We start from the raw sequence: 23,567 nt of genomic DNA on the forward strand, positions 1-23,567 counted from the left end.
ATGATCGATTTGGGGACACTATGACTCAGATCTTGGCCCCACTGTTTACTAGTTCAGTGGCCTTGCCCGAGTTAGACAGCCTTCCTGTTCTTCAGCTCCTAGACTCTACCCCCAGAGACTCTGATTCAGGTGTCCGTGTGTTTAGCTAGCACCCTGGATTGAGGTTCTGGCATCATTGCCCTCGTGGGCCCTTAACTTTGTGAAGAATGAGAGAACTGGCCTAGGAGTTGGAGGACTTCCTTTCTGGTCATTGTTTTAGAAGCTGTGTGACTCCAGTCATGTTGATAAACATCTCTGAGCCTCATTGTCCTCAGTCGTAGAACTGAGACAAGAGTCATGACCCTGTCTATCGCTGAGGGTAATGTGAAAACTAATTAATGTGCACTATATGACACTTAGGTGAGTTCTATACGGATTCATTCATTTGTTCAACTAACGTTTTGTAAGAACTTACTATATGTCAGGCACTAGGAATATGGGGATCTGAAGTCATGTTTCCAGTCTCATGGTCAAGATTAGCATCATGGTCCAACTTTTGGGTAAAAAACATACCTAAATGCACTGAGTACGTGCCGCCATTTGCCAGTCTCATGGTCAAGATCGGCAACCTGGTCTAACTCTTGGGCAAAAGAAATACTCAAATGCAGTGAGTACATGCTGCCATTTATTGGTCTTCTGCTCATGGCAGACATCATCCTAGGTACCACTGTCATTTGATTGGAGTTGACTTACAATATGGAGCTTACTTATTATCCTAGGATTAGAGGAATAAGTACACGTGACTAATATCTCTTTGAAAAACACTGCTTACTCAGCTCTGCTTTTTTATTCCCTTGCCTCTATGCCCTTGGCCACAGACACTGATGAGGAGAATGGTTCTTTCCTTCTGTCTAGGTAAAGCAGAATTAGGGGAGGTCAGAATGAGGTAAGCCCAGAATGTTCCTGTGGAATGTTTACCAGCAGTCCTAACAGATTAGTCTTGGCCATGTTGCAGAGCTAGGTGCTGGCCTTGAGATCATTTTAGGAGCTTCTGAAATCTCTAGATGACCATAAAACCCCCTGACCCTTCTATGTGATCCCTCTTCTCAATGAGAATTGCATCTACGTCTGGTTAAATCTAGGCCTGGGATAGCAACTACCTCTCCCATGCCACAGCAGACATCACTAGTCAATCATGTCACTCTCCCTCCACAGACCTCGAGCGTGGACTCTTCAGAATTCTTTTCAACATGGCCTTCAACATGGATAGTCACATGGAATTGACTGGCATCAGAATTAAATACAGAAGCCCACCTGCCTTCCCTGTGAAATTGAGTGTGTGTTTCTTTGACAGAAATAAGAGCAGGATTGTTCTTATCGCATGTCACCTACATTTGCCCATATTAGCTAGGCTATGTATCCCTGAAACCCTGAAACCGCCTCCCCCACTTTCACCAGCCAGAGAAATAAAGGCAGGGAGAGCGGTCCATTCATGCCTGACTCCTGGTGCCTAGTTCAGGGGCTGGCACATGTGCAGAGACTCTTGTGGACAAAACTCTGTAGAAAGTGGAGATAATGCATTTGAAAATGAAAGAAAATAATATATGGAAGAGTTCCTGTTGATTTCAAATTGTCACACAAATCTTAACTTTCAGCTTCAATGAAGAGGAACCCCTTCTCTTCATGACGGCGCCACACTGAACGTTGGCCAGACTTCCGGTTAACCTTGGGTGGCCTTGGATAGGGTCAGATTTCCACCACTGAGCTGAATGGGGTTGCAGAAGACTGACTTGGACACCGGAGGAGACAAATAAAAAAAAAAAAAAAAACTATGACCTCATTTCCCAACTTGGGAGTGGGGGGCAGGGGAATGAGGAGAAGAGAAGTTTAAGGAGAGAGACTGAAGCCAAGTCACTAAAAACTCTCCCTCCAAAGGCAGCTGACTCTGGATGGTGCCTCACCTGGGCAGCCAGCACAAGCCGTTCCCCAGTGTCCAGGGCCCTGCCCAGTAAAGAGTGGGCAACCCACAGAAAGTAGCAGCAGTAACACTCTGAAAACACTCAGCAGCACAATCAAGGGGGAAAAGGCCTCCAAGAAACATGAAAAAGATCAACACTTGTGTCTGTCCCTCTGAGAGGTGTAGGCAGAGTGGGCAGGGATGAGAAACATCTAAGAGCTAGAAAGAAACACACAAAAAAGGCAGACTTATTTTCAGATGCATCTGGCTCTTTGAGATAGCCAAAGGTCAGAGAGGGGGCTTGTGTTTTAGAGGCAAGAGGTGGGACACAGAGAATACTTCATAATAGAGATGGATGGGCAAATCTTCAAGCCGGGGGGGAAGAAGGAATCACAGATGGAGAATATGGCCCAAACCAGATGGTTTTTGATGGTGGGCGTGATAGTGGGGAGACTTGGCAAAATGAAACCCCCTCATTTCCTCCTTTTCCATCCTGGAAATCAAGATGTCTGCCTCGTTCCTGGGCAACTCAAGCAAGTTCTCCGATTGCTGTGTGAATCCTGCCCATTGAAATGCTCAGCGTGTAATCACCCACCATCCTGGATGCCAAGAGGTGAGGTCTTAAGTACCCCCTTGTGTCTCCCAAGTTCTCTGCCGTTGCCAAGAATATCAGAGAAACACTAAGAACTGGGGGATCCAGGAAGCCCAGGTATGAGCCTCAGTGTCTGGCCCTGAGAAGCAAGTCCTTTATCCTCGGTGGCCCAGGGCTTCTTCTGCTGTGACGTGACAGGATTGGACAGAAGCTCTGTCAGTTCAAATCCTTTCTGGGGCTGAGATTAGTGGAACTTCACAGCCATCCCTGGACTGCTGGCAGCAGAAGAAGTTGGGTGGTGGTGGGGTGTGGGGGTAGGGAGAGAAGGAGTTCTGTTTGGGCCATGTTAAATCTGAAATGCTGGTTAGACATGCAAGAAGGTAGCTAGCAGGGAGTTAGGTGGAAAGTTCATGGAAGAGGTCAAGGTTGGATGTACAAATTAGGGGCAATAGAACACAGAGAGGCATCGCATTGAACCTCGGGACTGGATGACAGTGTATGAGGGATGAGTCTAGATGGACAGAGGACAGGGCTCAGTGTGGTGCTTGAGACCCTCCAGTGTTCTGAGGAAGGTGACAGAGCCAGCAATGAAGAAGAGGGGGTCACAGATGAGGAGTGAGGAGAGAAGGCTGTGGATGGAAGAAACGGTAAGAAGAGGTGTTGGATGGCCAAGTGTGAACTTGGCTTGAACTTTATAGCAGTTTTTTTGGGTTTTGTTTCTGCGTTAATGTGAGAGTGAGAGGAATGGTCTGGAAGCCCCATTGAAGAGCAAGGAAGATACTTCTTGCCTCTCTGGGTCTTAGAGTATAGGGGGTGGGAGAGAATGCATGGTCTCCATTGGAAGGGGCTGCAGAGGAAGGAGAGCCCTTAGGGAGAGCCCAGCTCCTGGTCAGGCAAGATGGTGATGATGCTGTTTTGAGAAGTTGCAAATGCAGGAGAGTGTGCTGATGGTTTAGGATCCCTGCTGACTACAATGGAAACACCACGAATCTGAAAGTCACGAGGCATCATCTACTAGGTCCTGATATTGAGCCTCTGGAGCAGCTATCAGATGACCAAAAGGAAGCTCAGAGAGGTCAAGTGACTTGCCTAAGATCACACAACCATTGACAGCAATACTAAAACTCAAACCCTGTTGTTTCCAACCTGAGAGCCCAAATGCCTAAAAACTACACATATTTACTGTGTCAATATATTAAAAGATCCATGTAGCACAGAACCCCCCAAAAGACATATCCAGAAGAAACCATCTAAACACTCACACACTCATGCACACACAAAAGGACTAGAAGAGACACTTACCTATGTAGTTCATGATAAATCCTTGGCCCTTCCCAAAGATGAGGCCAGCGGGGTCTGAGTGGAACTGGATAGTTAAGTCCGGTGTGGATGAGTACAGCTTCTGGGGACCACTGTTCCCAAGATATTGCCCCAAGATGTGAGGCATGACCTCATCGCCATCATAGATTGTCAGGATGTCACTGTTGCTCAGGTTCAGGCTAGAGGAACGGGGCAGACAGAAGAGGAGGGGCCTTGTGAGACACAGTTATGGACACTTGACAAGCCTTTGATTTATTTTTTTCAGGCAACATTCTCAGTGGCAAGCTCCAGACTAGGTAGGAACTGGGGGTGAGGTAGGCAGAGACCACAGGTGTGAGCGGGACAGGCTGATCTTGCCTGCGAGCACGCATGGTGCCTGGGTTTGGGGAGGGACTCACACGGGAGATGGTTCCCTGCAAGGAGCTCATTGAACAGTGGAATGCTGAATTGTAAGAGACCTGCGTTCAGTGCCAGTGAAGCTGAGCGCCGGGCACTGGCTATCTGCCGGGGGTGTGGCATGGGTTTTCCATTCTCAGAAGCAGAACAAGTTGACTGCCTCCTAATTAGAACCTGCATCTCCATGTTGGGTGAAATGAGCCTTCCAACCATTATGTGGCAAAGTCCTCAAAATCAGACCTGGTATCTGTGATGTTCAGGGGATGGGGCAGAGGGCGGGACGGAGGCACTTTATTCCTGAAAGAGGCTCAAGCCTGCTATCAGTATTCATAGTGTGAATGCAGGAATGCAGGCAAGGACCTTGACACTAAATAACAGGACGGCAATACATAGTTAATAATCCAGAAAGTGCTTCTGCGTGCAGCGGACACATGTGTTATGGGAGGTGTGCTGGATAAAAATGGATCTCTGATTGAAAGAATGCCAGGTACATTAGCATTGGTTGCGGACGGGTAGTAACTCATGACTCTTTTTCCTCCCATTCTCCTCCTTATCTTCTTTCTTATATCTCACTTTTTCTTGTGTCTGTCTCCCTAATATTTTTGAACACCTATCTGCCAAGCTTGGGTCAGGTGACATAAGAGTCACAGAGCAGTAGTGGATTTAAACTAGGAAACCAGGGACTGTGGTGGCAGTCATGATCCAGGTGAGTGCAGAGAGAGGAGACTGGGTAGCATCCTGGAGGCTTCCCTGGAGGAGGTGATGCTTGTTTCGGATCATCAGGAAAGATTAGAGGACTATACGGTTGATAAGCAGGGGACGGTAAGAAGGCAAAGCACAGGTAGAAGGAGTTAGGGAATGAGATCATGGCTCCTGAAGGAATTTGCCCAGTGGTCAGTGTTCTCTAGCTGTGGGTATAGACACAGAAGCCTGGAGGGCTGTAGCGGACAGACAGTGCCTGAAGAGAGGGGCATTCCAGGAAATGGTTCCCAGCAAAGTTCCTAGAAATGGATGCAGAGTACAGATAGCCCCCCCCTCCTGACAGCATCACCTAGCACCCAAGGGCAGTATTCCCCTTCCACAGTCTGGGAGGCTGGAGGAGGGGTGGAAACCGCCCAAGCCAGTGCTTCCTTCTGGTAGTAAGAACAAAGCAACAGAAAGACAAAGAACATTTGTGGAAGGGTGGCTCCCACAGGGCAGGGGATGAATTGTATTCACAGCGATGTCCTCCCCAGCACCTCTCACATTCCTCCTGTAAGGTCGTCCCAAGGGCCAGCTTAGAGAGATTCCAACTGCCCCCAAGACCGCCATCAGCTTCCCTTGCACCACCCCCAAAACACTCTCTCCTAACAAAAGCTGTCCATGTGTGGCTTCCAGACAGAGCTGTAGAGTCATACCCTCTGCCAGTTTCCAGCAAGGGCTCCAGCCTGTAAACCCTATTGTGCTGAAATTCTGAAGTTGCCACCTTCCCTTGCACGCCATTGGTGCTCCATAAATGCTTGGATATGAAAGAGCCTGCCAGAGAGTCTCTTTGATAGCAGAAACGGTGTGGTTGATGTCAGCTCTTGACCTGTGTTAGGGAAGAGCCTCTTAACTCTAAGAACTGTGAAAACATCAGTGGTTCACGAAAGCGCTGGATTAGGCTAGTGTGAAACATGGTAGATCGCCAATATTTATTCCTTAAACTGACTTCACAGCTGATATACTGTTAACAGTGAGTTCCAGAGAGTCTGCAACTTGGCTTTCCTCTATCACTCATTCCAATGATCTAAATGTGGCAGAAGCATCTTCAAGGGGGCAAATAGCTTTCATTTGAAAATGCTAGCATGGTTCTTTGTGCTTTGTAAAGCGGGAAGCGGCAGAGTGCACTGCCTTGGAAAGCAGTATGCTTTGGTTAGTTTCTTGGCTCTGATACTTGCACGGAGGGCACCAGTTTCTCTGAAGTTCCTAGACTGTGAGTTTCCAGTCTATGTCATGGGCTGCCGGAGTGAGGTAAGGCATCCCAGAAATCTGGGATCAAACATCAAATGCACTGACAGCACCGGAACAAATGCCGTCAAGTCATTTGCATGTGACGTCCTGTCACCGTGTCATTATGAATGTCACCATCACCACCAACATCCCCACTCCACCACCATCATCATCCTCGCCAGCATCACTGTCGTCATGGTCGCCAAGATCATGCTCCCTTTAGACAAATGTTTACCCCAAATGACATCAGGTGACTTCCATTTGTGGTTTGCAACAGGGGTGGTTTTGTCCCCCAGGAGACAATGAGCAATGTCTAGAGACGCAGTCTTCCCAACTCGGGGGGGGGTGCCACTGGGGAGGCGATGACAGGGGTACTGTTAAACATCTGACATGACACAAGGTAGCCTCCCACAACCAAGAATTATCTTGTCGAAAACGTCAATTGCGCTAAGGTTGAGAAACATTAACTTATGTGAATGCCTTTTGTAAACTGTGTGCAACAGACCATTCATTGCAACAACTATTGTCCTGGGATTTCAGCAGAAGTCCCCTAAGCTAAGAATAAGCAAAGGGCATAAGAAGAAAGCATTCCTACTTTTTTAAAAAAAAAGCTGTTGACTGAAATTGGGTCCTCCAGAAGCTGAGCTGAGCAAAGAGGAGTGTCTCTTGGCATCTGGCAGATCTGGAAGGCCACCCCAGGCAGCATGGTGAGTAAGAGAGATAGGATGAAACAAAAGAGCCAATGCGTAGTCATGGGTGGGAGACTTCCACTGCGGGCACTGGGCTCAATTCTGCAGGAATGGTGGAGAACATGCCTTGGGGGAGAGGGAACTGGGAATTTAGTTTCCACCTCCGTCCCTCATTGGCTGAGGGCTGCTCTGAGGGGTACCAAGCCCCCAGCACTTCTGGGCTTCTCATGAGGTGCTTGCAGTAGGAAGGCATGGTGGGTACACAGTGACAGGTGCAGCAGGGCTCAGATAGGGCCCCGGGGGCACCTGTTATCACATCAATGCATCTCTTTCAGTCTAAACCCATCCTCCCCTATCTCTAGCTTGCAGAAGGCAGAGAATTTATTGGGTCACGGAGGAGGCATGTAGGAAGGAGTGACTCAGAGACAGTATCACTTGGGAGGAGGACTGGGGGGAGAGGAAAAAGTGTATTGCCCCGCCCCCCTTAAGCCAGGTAAGGAGGGCTTTGAGGTCACTCTTGGTGGTATAGCAGGTGTCTCTGAGGTTTGGTGAACAGTGACTGCTTTTGATGCTCCCCAAGAGAAGAGTAATGACAAAGTCAGTCCAGAGATGTCTGCCTGCTTTGGGGCAGAGCCAAGAGAGAAAGAAGCATTGGAAGTCAGTTGCCTATTGTTGATAAGAATGGAGAGAATATTCACATTTTCTGGGGCCAGATATGGACTTTGAAGACAGGAGCCACTATGGGTCTCCTTAAAAGTCTTCCCCATCCCGAAAGGATGATGGGGTCCAGCAGGAGGGAAAGCCAAGAGCAGCCAGATTCAGGAGGCTTTGTCTTCATCAAGTTCCCCATAACAGAGGAAACCCCTGGCATTCTGTATCTTCCATAGCAGAACGAGGCTGTCCGGTCAGGCTTTTTTTATTAGAAGGAAGCAGGTCACCCTGCCCCCTTCCCACTGCAGAATTCCCAGCCCCAGGAGTACTGTGGGGGGCGCAGGAAGTTTGGAAATGAATGGGGTTCAGGTGTTTTATGATTAGTAGACTAAGCCACACTTGTTATGACCAGAAGACCTAAAAAAATTGAAGCTTCTACCCTGAGAAGTGCCAAAAAACAAACACACAAAGACTCCCCCGAAAACAAAACAAAACAAAACAAAAAAATTCCCAAACAAACCATGAATGAAGGAACAGTGTAAGGATAAGATTTTCCTCTGCTGAATCCTTCTGGATCCACCTTTTTGATGGATGGGTTCCACCAATATATGCGAATGCGGGTAATTGATCCCCTGCCCACCTCGAAAGACAAGCGTGCATTTCACTTGCTGTCCAGCCTATCTATACACCAGGGGCATCCAGAGTCCCTCTGCTGGACTGTCCCCAGCAGCTGAGGTGAAAATGCAGACTTAGCAGCCCAGAGACTGGCCTGGGGCAGAGCAGGTGATTTCTGAGGACCTGAGTGATGTGTCAGCCAGAGACCTTCCAGGGAGGTGCTGAGAAATCAGGATGTCAGCATGACTCCAGGACAAATGAGAGGAGGAGAGGTGCCCGCAGGTAGGTGGGTTCAATGGGACTGGAATTTTTCTAGCAGGTGCCCCTCAGGGAAGATGCCACAGGGCCAGCCCCTGACAGCTCCAGCCCCTCTCTGCTGCCAGAGGGCAAGGCTTTCCTGGAGGTCCTACCAGGAAACCTCAGCTTCTGGGTCTCCTTCTCGCCCTGTTTCTCAGCTGCCGCCTTTAGGTTCTCTCCATCCTTTTTCAGTTGAACTGTGGGACACCACCTCCTTGCTTGGCCCCAGTCCCTCTCCTCAGCAGCCAGATGAGTCTTTCCAAAACATAAATCTGGCCCCTGCATGGAGCAGATGAATGGAGAAACAAATTGCAGTGTATCCCTACAATGGGCTATCGTTCAGCTGTGAATAGGAACGAAGCACGGACCCATGCTATATCAGGTGTGAACCTGACTTCCCGCCGAGTGAAAGAATCCTATCACAGAAGGCCCCAAGGTGCATGATTGCACTGTGAAGAAATGTCCAAAATAGGTAAAGCCATAGAGACAGAAAGCAGCTTGGTGGTTTCCAAGGGCTGGGAGGAAGGGTCTGGGAGGAATGGAGACTGCTGGCTTAACAGGAGTGGGGTTTCTTTTGGGGAGGATGAGAGCGCTTTAAAACTAGACGGGGTGTTGATTGCACAATACTGTGAGGGTACTAAGTGCCACTGAGCTGCAGAAGTTAAATTGGTTAAGGGCGCATTATGCAAATTTTCAATTACAAAGACATTGCCCCTCATCTCAGGGTTAAGTGCAAACTTTTGGCCCTAGCTTCAGGGTTTCCCTGTACCTATTAGCTGCATTCCCTTACCTCCCCACGGTTTCATTCCTCACTATCCCTTTCAACCCCGGTATTTTACACTCCAGCCAGAATCAATGATCTGTCAGTCTCTCCAAGGTATGCGGAAGCACCTGCAAGGCTTTCCACTATTGTCCCCTCTAGCCTGAATCCTAATTTAGCCTTGTTGCTGTAGACCTGGGTAACTCCTGCCCCCTCATCCCCATCATGGTCTTCTGTGATTTACTCCTGCACGGAGCCCCCACTGCCCCGTCTGAGTCTGGGCTAGGGGCCCCTTCTGTGCTCACCACTCCTAGGGAGCTCAGCACTCAGCGCTCCAAAGGTCTGGGGCATCTGCACCAGACCAGAAGCTCCCTGAAGCAGGGGCAGGTCTGTCCAGCTCCCTGCTCTCTGGATCCCCAGCTTGACACCATGCTGAGCGTGTGTTGGATGAATCAGCATCAGCCCAGGGGCAGGTGTCTGGAGCTGAGCCTCAGCTGGCACCCAGGGTGGGCTGTAGCTCTGACCCCATCTCTGCCTGGAATCTTGATCCCAAATGGACTTACTTGCATCAACCGTGGGAGGGGAACCCCTCTTGTTTTGGCTGCTTTCAGCACTTGCCTCCATGGGTTAACTGGGAAGTTCTATATGACTGAAGCTGCCCCAAATGATTTCTGCTCCACCCACTCCCGTGGCCCTGATTGCCTACACCCTCCTTTCTTTCCTGATATGATCGTTGCCAGAATCAAGCTTGGCACCATGACACCGCTACATTGCCTGATAAGCCACTCCAATGCCAGCCCATGACCTTGACTGGCTAGGGTGTAGCTCCTTCTCCCTCCCCACTTTGACCCTGCTCCAGGCGTAATATGGAGCCTCTTCCAGGGTCTGAGCAGCCATCTGTGGGCACACTATCCAATGCTCCCACTTCTGGTGTCCTCTGCCACCTCCTCCTTGTTTCTGGGCCGGATCTCTGAGAAAAGATCTCCCAAGATCCTCAGTTAGCTTTTGAATAACAACAGAGTCTTAAGCACTCAAACAACAACTTACACTCTAAGACTTAGGCTCATGCCCATTTTCTAGATCAGGAAACTGAGGCTCAACTGGGAGAAACCACTTGCCCAAGGTCACAAAAGAATCAGGTCCAGGACTCTAACCTGAGGTGTGTTGGATGCCAAAGCCTGAGATGGGAACCACTATTTTACATGATGTCCCGTGAAAGTCACATGTACATGTCTCCAAAAAGTGACGAAGGACGCCTGGGTGGCTCAGTCGGTTGAGCATGGGACTCTTGATTTTGGCTCAGGTCACAATCTCAGGGTTGGGGGTTTGAGCCCAGCATCTGACTCTGCTCTCAGCGGGGAGCCCGCTTGAGGTTTGCTCCCTCCCTCCGCCCTTTCCCACTAAGTAAAGAAATAAAATATTAAAAAAAAAGTGTGACTCGCATCAGTCAGAAAGTGTGAAAAACATTACAAACAGAATCTGCAGTATGAGGAGGCCCCACCTCATGGCCCCCGGCCTCCCGCTGTGCCTTACATTCTCATGGCAACATCACTAAAGTCCACTCCATCAGACTCGTCATTTCAATTGTGGTTTTCCTGCCAAGGTAATATTTCTTCTTTACAGATCCCTGTGTTGAAAGACTGTCTCCTAAACATTTTACATTTCCTGGTAACAAATCTGCCTCGTTTTCTTGTCATTATTGATGTTGTATAATTGAGTATGTAATAAAACCAGCGTTAAACTGATGGCTTTAGTCTTGCGGGGGCACTTTGTTTTGGTAGACAGAAAGTTTCTGTTACATTTTTTAGTATACTTCAAAAGAATCTGGGCACCCCGTGGCTCAGTTGATGGAACATGTGACTCTTGATCCCGGGTTCGTGAGTTCAAGCCTCACATTGGGTACAGAGATGACTTAAAAGTAAAATCTTGGAAAAAAAAAAAAGGAGAGTCTGGGAAGGGTGCATAAGAAACCCTAGTCACCGTGGTTGCCTCTAGGGAGGGGCACAGGAGAGGAGGTTGTTGGCTGTGAAAACGAGGGAAACGTAATTTTCACAGTAGATTCTTCTGTACTTTTTGGCTTTTGAATCGTGTGAATATATTACCTCTTCAGAAAGGATAAATATAGCTCAAGGGATCCCCATTATTGTTTTCAGTAGGGTCTAGAGAGCCAAAGAGCTTAGGGTAGGATACAAATTTGATTCTGACACAGATTAGCAAACCCTTCTGGGCGAAGTCTTTCTTCTCATGGCCAGCAGAGGGCAGTGTGTGCCTAAGCATGGTGTACACTGCCATTCGGGGGCTGCAGGTGCCCCCAAGGGGGAAGGTGGTAGGTGAGCTTTGTAACTGCAGTTAATATTCTACAGAGGATGTAGAAAGAAATGATGAGCAAGCCACCTTGCTTTTCTTTATTCCTTTTTAAACAAATGGCTGACCCTTGCTTAGAAATCTTGCCTTTAAAAGGCTTTCCCCAGGGGCGTTCACGAGATCATTTTAGCTAGACAAACGTATTTGAAAATGTCTAATGGTTATGTATTTATTTAAATGTGAATTAGAAAAAATATATAAATATACGGTCTGCACATCAAACTTCTAATTTCATGGACATTATTTTGCTTAGAGTAAGCCAAGTGAGAAAGCAAGCCAATTTATATGCAGTTTAAGGGGGAAAAAAATCAGAAGTCACCGGTGATAGAACAGGGCTGTGGAAAAAGCAAAATGAAGCCCACAGAATCAAGTCCAGTTTCTTAGCCTTCCTGGACTCCTGAGGGCCCACCGTGGGGGCCCCAGCCCGCTTCTGATGTCTCCAATGTCTTCCTACACCAGACCCCTTGCAACTCTTAGACCTGCTCAGCCTGTGTTGGTCCCTTCATCTGGAATAAAGGGATCTCACCTCTCTGCTTGACAACATTTTATGAATCCCACGAGTTCCCTAGGTTCTCCCCATCCCACCCTGCATTTACAGCCGTATGATAATGAGCCAAGTTTTCCATAGGGCTTCCGGCATGCCAGGAGCTCTACCAAGCACTTCACACACCACTTCTATCCTCAGACAAAGCCCGTAAGTACTACTATCTTCACCCATGTCACAGAGAAGCAAACTGAGGCGCCCAGCAGTGAAGAAAATACTGCAGCTGGAACAGCGGGTCGTACAGAACAGCCAGAGTCCAAACCTATGGCAGAACCTGCCAGCTCTCACAACGGATTGCTCAAACTCCCTGAAGCCACATGCTCTTTTATTTTCTTTTAAGGTTTTATTTATTTGAGAGAGAAAGGGAGTGAGCAAGAGAGAAACAAGCAGATTCCCTGCGAACAGGGAACTGGACGTGGAGCTTGATTCCAGGACCCTGGGATCATCATCTGAGCTGAAAGCAGATGCTTAACCGACTGAGCCAACCAGCCACCCCCTCTCCATGCCTCTCCGTATCCCCGGAGCCCAGCACAGGGCTTGGAGCAGGTGAGGTAAGTGTCATTTATGTGGATGAATTATGGTGACTTTTTCCTCCATTTTCCAGATAGGCAAACTGAGGCTCAGAGAGTTTAAGTGACTTTAAGAAGAAACTGTGTTGCAATTAAGACAGGACCTCCATGGGACTGCAGAGATGCTAGTTAAATAAACCATAGGATTTAAATAAGGGGGTAGAGAGAGACCCTAGTACCCATAAATGCAGGGTTAGGTGCATTAACATTTTTAAAAAGACCTGTTCAGAGTTCCTTTGTGTCCATTTCTCATCAGATCCCCTCAACCACAAAGCTATGTCATGAGTCCCATTTTACAGAGGAGTAAATGGAGTTTTGAAAGGCTCGGGTCCCAAGGCCTCTGTGTTCCTTCATGATGCTGCACGACCATACTGACAGCCCTCAGCACTGTGGAGTTTCTGAGGATCCCTGTGGCCCAGTGCTCATTTGGTTTCAATTAAATTTGATAAAATGGCAGAAAGAACAAGAAACCATGCCAGCTCCAGGGAGGACATAAAAAACCAATCTTTCTGGCTCCCTGAAAGGACACCTGAATGCATTAAAAAATGCAGTTTTCTTATTGCCTTTTTTGGGTGCTTCCTCTCTCCCAGGACATTCACCAAGGCGTCCTTCGAGGTCAGGTTCAGGACCCAGGGTTGGCCGGTGGGTCTCAGGTCTGGCTGCACATGACAGTCTCTGGGGAGATTTAAACCATCCACATGGTGGTTAGGCTGCACCCCCAGATCACTCAGACCCTTGGCATCTCGGGAGGTGGGCCCCAGGGTCAATGTCTCTCAAAATTCTCCAAGAGGCTGCACCAGCAGCGAGGACCCAAAGGGACTGCTATGCTGTGGTTTCAGTGTGGAGGAGCCTCAGACTCTGTTCTCCACCACCTTCCCTCTCTTCTCTGGTTTCTCCCCATCTCCACCAATTCCCCCTTTCCTCCCCAAAGAGAAAGAGAAGAATGAGACTCCTGTGCTGGACATGCTTTTCCTCTGGGACCACTCCTGGACTGAGCTGCTTCTCATTTCCACATCTTTGGCTGGGTGGCCCATCTCTGAATGCTGCACACAAAGCTTTGTCAAGGTCAATGACAAGACAATTCACACCCAGCCTCCTGAACCTGGAGAAAACCCACCAGCTCCTGGCTGTTTCATCTACGAAAAAAGTCAGTCCTTAACAAGCTTGGTGATCTTGCTCCATCTTGAGAGACAGAGCCAAGAGAATGGGCTCTGGTTCAAACCCTCGAAGGGCTGATTTCTAGCTGCGTGACCCGAGAAAGTGGCTTAACCTCCCAAGCTTCAGTGTCCTCCCCTGTAAGATGGGGATAATATAGTGGAGAGCAGTAAAGGAGGCAATGAGGGCCAGGAATTTGGTTGAAAGGCCATCTTTGGCCTTTAAATGAATATTTGTAATGAATGATACAGTCCTGCAAAGGGATGAGGGAGAGAGGTAGGCTGGTGTGGCAGCAAAGCCCCGGTATCAGAAGATCGCTCCCAGAGCCACCCTCTCTGCGACTTCTCTGCTCTGTGACTATGGATGAGTCTCTTACCCAACCTGGGCCTCAGTTTCCCCAGGTGACAATCTCAGAATCCATGAACCGTAAAAAAAAAAGTATTAACAATGGCCACGATCTCCTCGTGCCTCACGCTTTCATAAGGCTGGACCCAACATTCCCCCCTTCCCCTTTCAGCAGCAATGAAGGCATCATGGTAGGGTTCAGGGACAGGTCTCAGACTTAGGTTGGTGAAGCTTGGGCTTTTGGGGACCTAAGTGGGACCACAGACAGATCTGTGGCCCTGCCATGACTTTCCTGTGTGGAGATACCCACACCTCTTCCTCTTTCTGGATAGGAGTTTCTCCAAATATATGAAATTAGTGGGTGGGCTCTGTGGTCTTCTCCATTAGGACCTCTAAATCAGGGCCCAATTGGTGACCACCATTAAAGCATAATTAAAGCATAATTAGGGGTGGACTGCAATTTCTGGTGTGTGTGTTCGTGTGTTTGAATGTGTGTTTGTTGTGTGTGTGTTTCTGTGTGGTGTGTATGTGTGGTGTGTGCATGGTACATGTGTGTAGTGTGTACATGGCATGTCTGTGGCATCTATATGGTGTGTGTGATATGTATGTGGTGTGTGTGGTGTGGTGTGTGTGTGGTGTGTGTGGTGTGTGTATGGTGTGTATATAGTGTGCAATGTGTATATGGTGTAAGTGGCATATGTGTGGCATCCGTATGGTGTGTGTGGTATGTATGTGGTATATGTGTGTGGTGTGTGTATAGTGTGTGTGTATATGTGGTGTGTGTGGTGTGTGTGTGGTGTGTGTGAGTGTAGATGGTGTATGTGTGCGTGGTGTATGGTGGTGTATGGTATGCTGTGTGTATATGGTGTGTGTGATGTGTGTGGTGGGTGTGTGTGCAGTGTGTATGTGGTGTGTGTGGTTTGTGTATGGTGTGTACAGTGTGTGCACAGTGTGTATATAGTATGTGTGGTGTGTGTGTGGCGTGCGCTGTGTGTGTGAGTGTGTATGGTGTGTGTGTGGTGTGTGGGATGTGTATGTGGTATCTGTGTGTATGTGGTGTGTGTGGTGTATGTGGTGTGTGTGGTGTATGCTGTGCAGTGCGTGTGTGTTTATAGTGTATGTGTGTGTGGTGTGCGTGTTATGACACGCACATGAAGGGTGTGGTATACGCACTCAGGGCTGGCAGATGCCCGTGCACATGCGCACACACACACACACAGACACACGGGTGGTAGGGGCCCGTGCTCTGCGTGGCCGGAGGAAGATGTTACCGAGCTATCCCCAGCAGGAACTGACAGCTGCTGGACGTGTCCCTGTCATTCCGAATCCCCATCCCAGCACACACACAGAAGGCGTCACTCGCGGAGCCAGTGGTGGCCTGGCTGGGCTGTCACAGTGCCCCGCGGAAACCAGTGCAGGAGGGGGAGCGCGTGGGCCGTGCGCAGGAAGCCTCCTCCAGGACAAAACCCCAAGGGCTCACCTGAGCTCTCCTGGGAGGCGCCAGGCGGGCATTCAGTGGCTTCCCCTCGGCCACGGCCATCGGGGGACCATGGTCAGGGCCACCGGCTGCACACACTGTCCATACTGCAGCACTGACCGCGCCACTGGCCTGCTCAGAACTCTCAAGGGCTGCCGGCTGCTGTCAGGATCATGTTGCTTCCAAGCCGAGAGGGGGTGTGGCCCACGGGCTCAGCGTCAGACAGCCCGGTCCCAACTCTGGAACCCCACGCCCAGCTGGCCAGCCTCCAAGAGCCCCTCTGAGTATCTCTGTCTTCCTCGGTGACACGGGGGACCTCATTGCTTGGACTCCTTGGTTGCTCTGAGATTTAAGTAAGCTGACCCAGGGACCCTGCCCACGGAGAGCCTGGCTTGAGCTAAGGGCTTGATCCGTGGAAGTTGTTACCGCCAGGCCTCAGGCCTTGGGTGATCTAGTGCCATAAGCAGCCCCACCGTGCGCCCTCAATAAAACCCACTGAACAGTAAGTGCGGAAGGCCACCGCATGTCAGGGCTTCATAAAACAAGTGGCTGCATCTCCCCAGGGTGTCAGATTTAATTGCATGCAAATGCCCTGAGCTCCTAGGCGTGCACCGGCAAGGCGCTCGGCCCAGCTCAGGACGGGGTGTGGGTCCACAGCTTCTCTCACCAACACCAGGGCTGGGAAGAATATGGAGGGGCTGAGGGGAAGGACACAGGCAGGTGGTGGGAAATGCCACCACTGACCATGTCCATCCCTGGAGAGGGGGAGCAATCAGGTGGACGCCTGCCTGGGTAGCACTTTTCCGTGAACCCTCTTGATACCTCAATGTCACACCAAATGCCAAGCACAGGGTCCATTAATCCTTGTGAGTGCTGGGTGTGTGTGTGTGTTTGCATAACAGAGTTCAGTGTGTGTACCTCCCAGGAGAAAGGTTTCACCATGATTATCCCCATCAGAGCTGCCAATTATGTCGTTCACTGTGTGTAATGTACCAGCTTCTTGTCAAGGGTTTCAGCCTCTCAGTCTCAAAGAAGTGGGTACCATTATGATCCTCATTTTAAAGAATTTAGAGATTCTCTGAATTCTCAGAGATTCTCTGAATCTAGAGATTCAGAGAAGTAGAATGGCTTTTCCAAAGTCACACAGCCAGTAAGTGGAAGAGCTGGGACATGAACCCAAGAGTTCCTACCACAAGCAAAGGCCTTTTCCTCTCTCCCACATGTTGGAGGCATCATGTAGAGAATGAAATATTCCCAGAGCCTTCTAAATTCCAGGTACCTTGAGGCGCCTGGGTGGCTCAGTTGGTTCAGCATCTGCCTTCAGCTCAGGGCATGATCCTGGGGTCCTGGGACCAATCCCTGTGTTGGGCTCCCTGCTTGTGGGGAGCCTGTTTCTCCCTCTCCTCCACACTCATGCCTCCCCGCCTCTCCCTCCCACCCTCCCTCAAATAAATAAATAAAATCTTAAAAAAAAAATAAATTCTAGGTACCAGGAGCTAAGTGCCAATCATATCTCCTTCACTTCCTAGGGGTGGGATCATAGGCCAGTTTCTCACCTCTCTGAGCTTTGGATTCCTTCTGTAAAATGGGGATGGTGAGGGCCACCCCACAGGGCTGCCGTGCACAGTGATGTCATTAGGAGCTTTGAACGGGGAACTGGGAGACCTGAGTTCTGACCCCGACTCTTCCCTGGCAGAGGCGGCTTGAATGCAAACATGATTTCAAAGCTCTGTCCCTCCCTGTGTTCATGCTCTTTGCAGCAAGGCTTCAGGGCACCTGCCGTCAAGAGGTGGAGTGTTTCTCCACCCTCTGATGTGGGCTGACCCTTGCTCTGTGACTTGCCATAGCCAATTTCTAGGCTCAAGAGGTCTTGCATGCTGCTTCTCATCTTCTTGGAACCTGCGCTAGCCACCAGGGGAAGAAGCCTGAGCTAGCTGTTGCAGGAAAGAGCAGGGAGCAGAGAAGCAATCCCTAGGCCTGCCCAGCCCTCTGCTGGCCAACCCACCCCAAACGCATAGGAAAGACAAGCCACAATTTACAGAACCATCTACCCAACCCATCATTGCCCAGAGATGCCCACATGAGCCAGCCAAGAACAGAACCACCTTGCTGACCTGTAGACTCGTAAGATATGATACAAGTTTGCTGTTTGATGCTGCTGAGTTTGGGGGTCATTTGTTAGGCAGCAATAGCTGACTGATAGAGTAACCTTGGACAGTCTCTTCCCATTTCTAGGCCTCAGTTTCTTTATCTGCAACAGGATGGGATTTGGGCTCTGGGAGCTTGGCTGTTCTTGGATTCCTTACAACTTTTGGCCCTGAGAAAATCCCATCTCCCTCCACTAATGGACTGAAGGCTTTTATTTCTACTGGGGCCATTGCTCCCATGCTTTCTGCTGGACATCTGTGCTCCTAGGGTCAATGCTGCCCTTGACTGCCGACCCTTCTTTCTTGCCTGAATCTCAAGCTGAATTCTCGCAGCCCGAAGCAGCAACATCCCTATTTTAAGGACTGTAGTATCTGGATAAGGCACTTAATTTTTAGGGCTTGGAATTAACTTAGCACAGAACAGGTTGGCAGTAGCTGAAGAGAAATATTCCATGGCTATCAATCATACGGTTACTGGGCTTTGTTATTAGGTCCTTTTATTTTCTAGTTAGAGAACCGTATTAGGGCCCATAAACAGGGAGAGATTTGGGGCTTGGCTCAGGAGCAGAGTCAGAGAAAGCAAGCTGGATGGAGTGGGGTGACACTTTCTTCTTCCACAGATATATGGTTGCAATAGGTCCCCAGAAATGGGGGTGGGTAGGGTGGGGGAGGCACCTCTCTGAGCCTCAGTTTCTTCTTCTGTAAGATGGGGCAAGGCATTTCTCCCTTATGGAGCACTCATTACTATTTATTGTGGGGTTATAACACTGGCTTTGGTCAAGGAAATTTGAGTTCAAGTCCCGATTCGACCCCTCCCCAGCCGTGTCCTCAAGCAATTTTATCTCTCTCAGCCTTAGTTCCCTTATCAGTAAAAAGGGATGACCACGGGGCACTTAGATGGCTCAGTCAGTTAAGCATCTGCCTTTGACTCAGGTCATGATCTCAGGGTCCTGTGATTGAGCCATGTGTTGGGCTCCCTGCTCAGCAGGAAGTCAGCTTGTCTATCTGCCCCTCCCCCAGCTCATGCTCTCCCTTTCAAATAAATAAATAAAATCTTTAGAAAAAAACAAAAAGTGGGGGGCGCTTGGGTGACTCAGTCAGTTAAGCAGCTGCCTTCAGCTCAGGTCATGATCCCAGAGCCCTGGGATCGAGCCCCTCATCGGGTTCCCTGCTCAGTGGGGAGCCTCCTTCTCCCTCTCCCTCTGCCATTCTCCCTGCTCATTCTTTCTTTCTCTTTCACTCATAAATAAATGAAATCTTAAAAAAAAAAAAAAGAAAGAAGGGATGGGGAAACCTCAGTGACATCACATAGCTGTCCTGGTAGGAGTGAAATGATTTAATATGGGGAAACAGGCAACTGGCTGGGTGCGTGTAAGACATTTTTCATATGCTGTCATCATCAATGAAATGACGCATGCCAAGTCCTGAGCACAAAATGTGGCACAGAGTAAGGGATGAAAGTGGGGTTGATTGTGGTTATTTGCTGAGTTTGTGTCCGAAGCTCATCCTCTCATGCAACAGATGTCTGTTGAGCACCTGCTGTGTGCCAGGCGGGGAATAGCCACCTGCCATCACCTGACCGAGGCCACGGAGATAGTGGGGGTAACAGAGCCCTGATTTAAATGTACCCCTTTCAGACTCTAGCAGCTATTCTGTCTCCCTGTCACGTGGTACTTTCAGGACTGTGACTGACCGCTATGCTCAGCATCTGCAGCCACGCGTAAGTTGTTTCTCAGGTCCCAGCTCTAACTTGCTGTGTGACGCTAGGCGGGTGACTTCCCTTCTCTGGGCCCCTCCCAGCTCTTCCATTCTACAATGGTTTCACCAATAAATTCTCAGTTCTTTTATTTTCCTTTCTATGCTTTATCTTGAGAGAGAGAGGGAGAAGGAGGAAGAAAAAGAGAGAGAGAAAGAGAGAGAGATTTCAGAAATTCTTAAGGTTTTAAAAGGCTCCTGCTCAGTGGTGTTTTAGGTAAGACGATGGAGCTGAGAGGTACATAGTGGGTTGGGGAATAGGCATTTGGGGTATGAAGGAGGTTTAGCCTGGGGGGGTCCTGACTTGTTTTAAGATTACACTCCCTCTTCCCCCCTCTAATTCCAATAATGCAAGGCAGACAGTTCTAATTAATGATGCAATTCTGGGCATCCACTTGGGTCTAACGGTCCCTATTGTCATGGCTTGAGTGCCCTGCTCCCAGGGGACTCCTCCTGGAATGCCCTTCCTCCATTCCAGCTTGGCCACTGACACTCTTCAAGATTCGGCTTGGAGGTCACCTTTTCTGTGACAGTCCCTTGGCCCAAAGAGCTAATGGGGCATCCTGCTCCCTGCCTCCCCCTCACCCCTCCAGCCACACCACCTAGCCTGCATCTGGCCAAGGCTGTCTTTTTATGGCATTACTTCCCTTCCTGAACTTTGAGTTTCTGGAGGTCTGGAAACCTCCCTGGTGCATCACAGAGACATAAGTCTGGTCCCCAGAAAGCCCGTTCAAGTCCCTAAAAATGGAGGCTATGGTGTGTTTGTGAACACTGGCTCAGTCCTCTGTTAGCCGTGTGACCCCAGAAAGCCACTTAACAAGTTCTCTATCATTTGCAAACCCAGGGTGTGGTGACTATCTATCTCATAAGGACATACTATCTCATAAGGATTCCTGGTAATCAGAGTCTCTGTTGATGAATTTGCCAGCGACGAGTAGGATCCCACGCTCCCTGCTTTGCATACATTCTCTCTAATACAGGTAACTTCCCTTCTGTAAGGCTCTCTACTCCTGTACCTCTAATTTATGCCTTTATGATCGCTGTATAATAATGCGTCCTAACGTGCATCGTGCTCTCTATGGCTCATTGGCTTCAAGCATGCAGCTGTGTGTGTGGGGGGGTCTGGCACACAGTAGGCCCTTCACAGATGCTGGCCCACTGGAGTGGAGAGGTGAGTGCCCATGGCATCAACAGACCCGCCCCATAAATGAGGCAGAGAAAAGTCTCCTCCCGCCTGCCGCGCGTGGTTTACGTGGTTTACGTCCTCATGACTCAGCAGACTGTGCCCAACACCTACTACGGGCCACCTACCCCGCTCAGCCAACGGCGCAAACTCCTTCTCTCTCACCAAGGCGATAAGTAACAATTGCAAGCACTTAGGCGGTGTGAGGGGCCCTGAGGACAGAATTATTTTTACTATCAAACCCAAATTGGTTTACTAAAACTGTCAGCGGAAACCAAGCAAGATAAATTAAACCCAGCAGCTCTCGGGCCTCACGTAACCGGGGTTGGTGAGATGCTATTTTCACTCCCTCCGTGGGAGGAAGGGGGTGCCAGGTCCAGATGCCACGCTGCCAGGCGCGTGCCAGAGTTTGCCGGGGAGAGCCCGAGGCGGTTGACCGCAGGACTCGGCTCCCCTCTGCAAAGCTTTAATCCCCTTTAACGGCTTAAAGCCCTTCCCCTGCTGCCAAGTTTGGGGGAGTGCAGACTTTCGACCATGGCCTTCAAGGCCCCGCCTGATTCTACCACCACCAGTAGGTCCCCTCCTCATGGATGCGTCCCTGAGCTCCAGATACACGGGGCTTCCTGTGGCTCCTTTCAAGGGCTGGTGGGGATTAGATGCCCGAGACACCCCGTTTCCTTCAAAGCCAAATGTACAACTAGGCCCGCGTCCAGACAGGGCTGTTTGCTGAGAAAGATGCTGCTTTCCCTGGAAAGCTTTCCTTCGCATCGTCTACCAGGCTCCCCCTCCTCACTCCGGGCTTCGAGGGCCCCTGTATTTGCTGCTATGCAAGCCATGCCCCCTAGCTCAGGGCCACACACCCTTCCTGCTCCCTGTCGGGCCCAGTGGGAGCCGCCCGCCCCCCTGCAGCGGACACTCAAGAAATTCATGTAGAATCACACAGAACTTGCTCAATGAGAAAAATGATAGCATGTCCATGATGACTGAAGCTGGACTGAATTGATTTTGATGTCGCTTCAAGACCTAAGGTGTTGGGATGATGCTGGCTGTGTGCCCATGTGGAAGGAGCCTCCCTCACAGCCCCCGCTCAGAGCCCCACTGTCTGTGGTCCCACCATCACCTTCTGCTTGGCGTAACATCTGATCACCCAGAAGGACGGTCCAGCCTCCGCACACCCCACCCCACTTGGTCCCCAAACTCTACTGGTGGATTTGGCCACCACGGAGTTGGGGGTCCTCAGAAAACTCACTCTAGATTCTGCTTCTAAGTCTATGATGGCAAATCCTTTGATACTATCATTCTATAAAACCTTCTTTTGGGGGTCTTCCCACTATTTTACTTGATAGCTTGTAACCAAAATCTTATTTCTTAACATTGCTGGTCATGTAATAAATGTAGACTCAGCAATAAAAGAAGGCCACATCTTGATGGTCTTTCCATATTTTTCCGAACTTTCCTCCCCTTCTTGTGCATTGGAGGCAGCTGGACATGAACTGGGGTTCACATTCTGGCTTTGAAACCTCATGGCTGTATGGCCATGATAAGATGTCTTGACTTCATGGACCCTTATTTTATTGAGCACCTACTATGGGGCCAGGCCTTGGATCTACATACTAGCAGGGAATCAAATAGGAAAACAAATCCCTCTATTCTCATGGATGTGACATTGTTGGTATAGGGGGTGACAGGTTCAAAAGTTTAACAATTTGTGGTACGGTGGGTGGTACAAGGTGCTACCGGGAAATGGGAAGCAAGGTAAGAATATCAAGAATGACAAAGATGCTGGGGCACATGGCTGGTTAAGTCAGTGGAGCATGTGACTCTTGATCTCAGGGCTGTGAGTTTGGGCCCCATGTTGGGTGTCGAGGTTGCTGAAAAATAAAATCTTAAAAAAAAAAAAAGAATGAGAGAAAGGCTGATTTAGATCAGGGTATTGGGGGACATCTTAGTCCTCTGAGTAATTTGGGGGCAGAGACCTGCAAGAACTAGGGAGTGAGCTATGCAGGATATTCAGGGAAGAGCATCCTGGGGTTGGAGGAGGTAAGAAGAGACAGCCAGTGCAAAGGTCCTGGGGTATGTTTGTGGCACAACAAGGAGGCCAGTGTGGCCAAATGGAGAGAACGAGGAGTGGAAAGCAGTGAAACACAAGACATGATGAGGGGTAGGTCACATGGGATCTTTTGTAAGAACTTTGGCTTTTGCTCTAGGTAAAAGGTAGAATTACTGTAGGCTTTGAAGCAGCGTGGTGAGACCTGCCTTGGGTTTTAACAGGATCACTCAGGGTGGTGGGTTACAAATAGCGCCAAAGGGGACAAAAGCAGGAGCAGGGAGACCAGGCAGGATGCTTCTGGAATAATCCTGGGACGAGATATGGGCCATGGTGGCAGTGGTGGGGAGGACACACACTTAGACTCTGGGCATCTTCTGGCTCTTGAAGGTTCTTGAATTCTAGAATCAGGAGGAGGTACTGAGGACTCGGCAGACAGGGAGTGCGAGAAAAGAGAAGAACCCAATTCACAGTGAGTGTGCTGGGACCCACAGCTCGCTCTGGCTCAGGAGTCAGTTGTTAAATGTCCGGGCATCTAGCGATCCTGTTGGCACTGTGTTAGTAGCTTGAAATGGGCCATGGTGGGAGTATTTATGCTGCAGAAATCAACAAATGCCATGAATCAGGGTGTTTCTCCCCACCCTGCTGCCAAGAAAGCCAGTTGTTGGACACACACCCGTTCTACTAGTCTAGAACAACCTGAGTCTTTTTGTCCTGAGCAGCTGGCAGAAGGGGACTCCTTCCTGAGATGGGC

At 49.5% G+C, this 23,567-nt stretch overlaps 1 protein-coding gene across 1 annotated transcript in view; it reads right to left on the bottom strand.

The window, feature by feature from the left end:
- SEZ6L (seizure related 6 homolog like) overlaps positions 1–23,567 on the bottom strand; it is a 182,232-nt gene that overhangs the window by 25,867 nt on the left and 132,798 nt on the right. Inside the window, exon 10 of the mRNA XM_044244414.1 lies at positions 3,831–4,027. Within this exon, the coding sequence (XP_044100349.1) occupies positions 3,831–4,027 (197 nt within the window). The remainder of the gene's footprint in view (positions 1–3,830; positions 4,028–23,567) is intronic.

This window comes from Neovison vison, chromosome 3 (assembly GCF_020171115.1).
Source record: "Neovison vison isolate M4711 chromosome 3, ASM_NN_V1, whole genome shotgun sequence".
NCBI lineage: Eukaryota > Metazoa > Chordata > Mammalia > Carnivora > Mustelidae > Neogale > Neogale vison.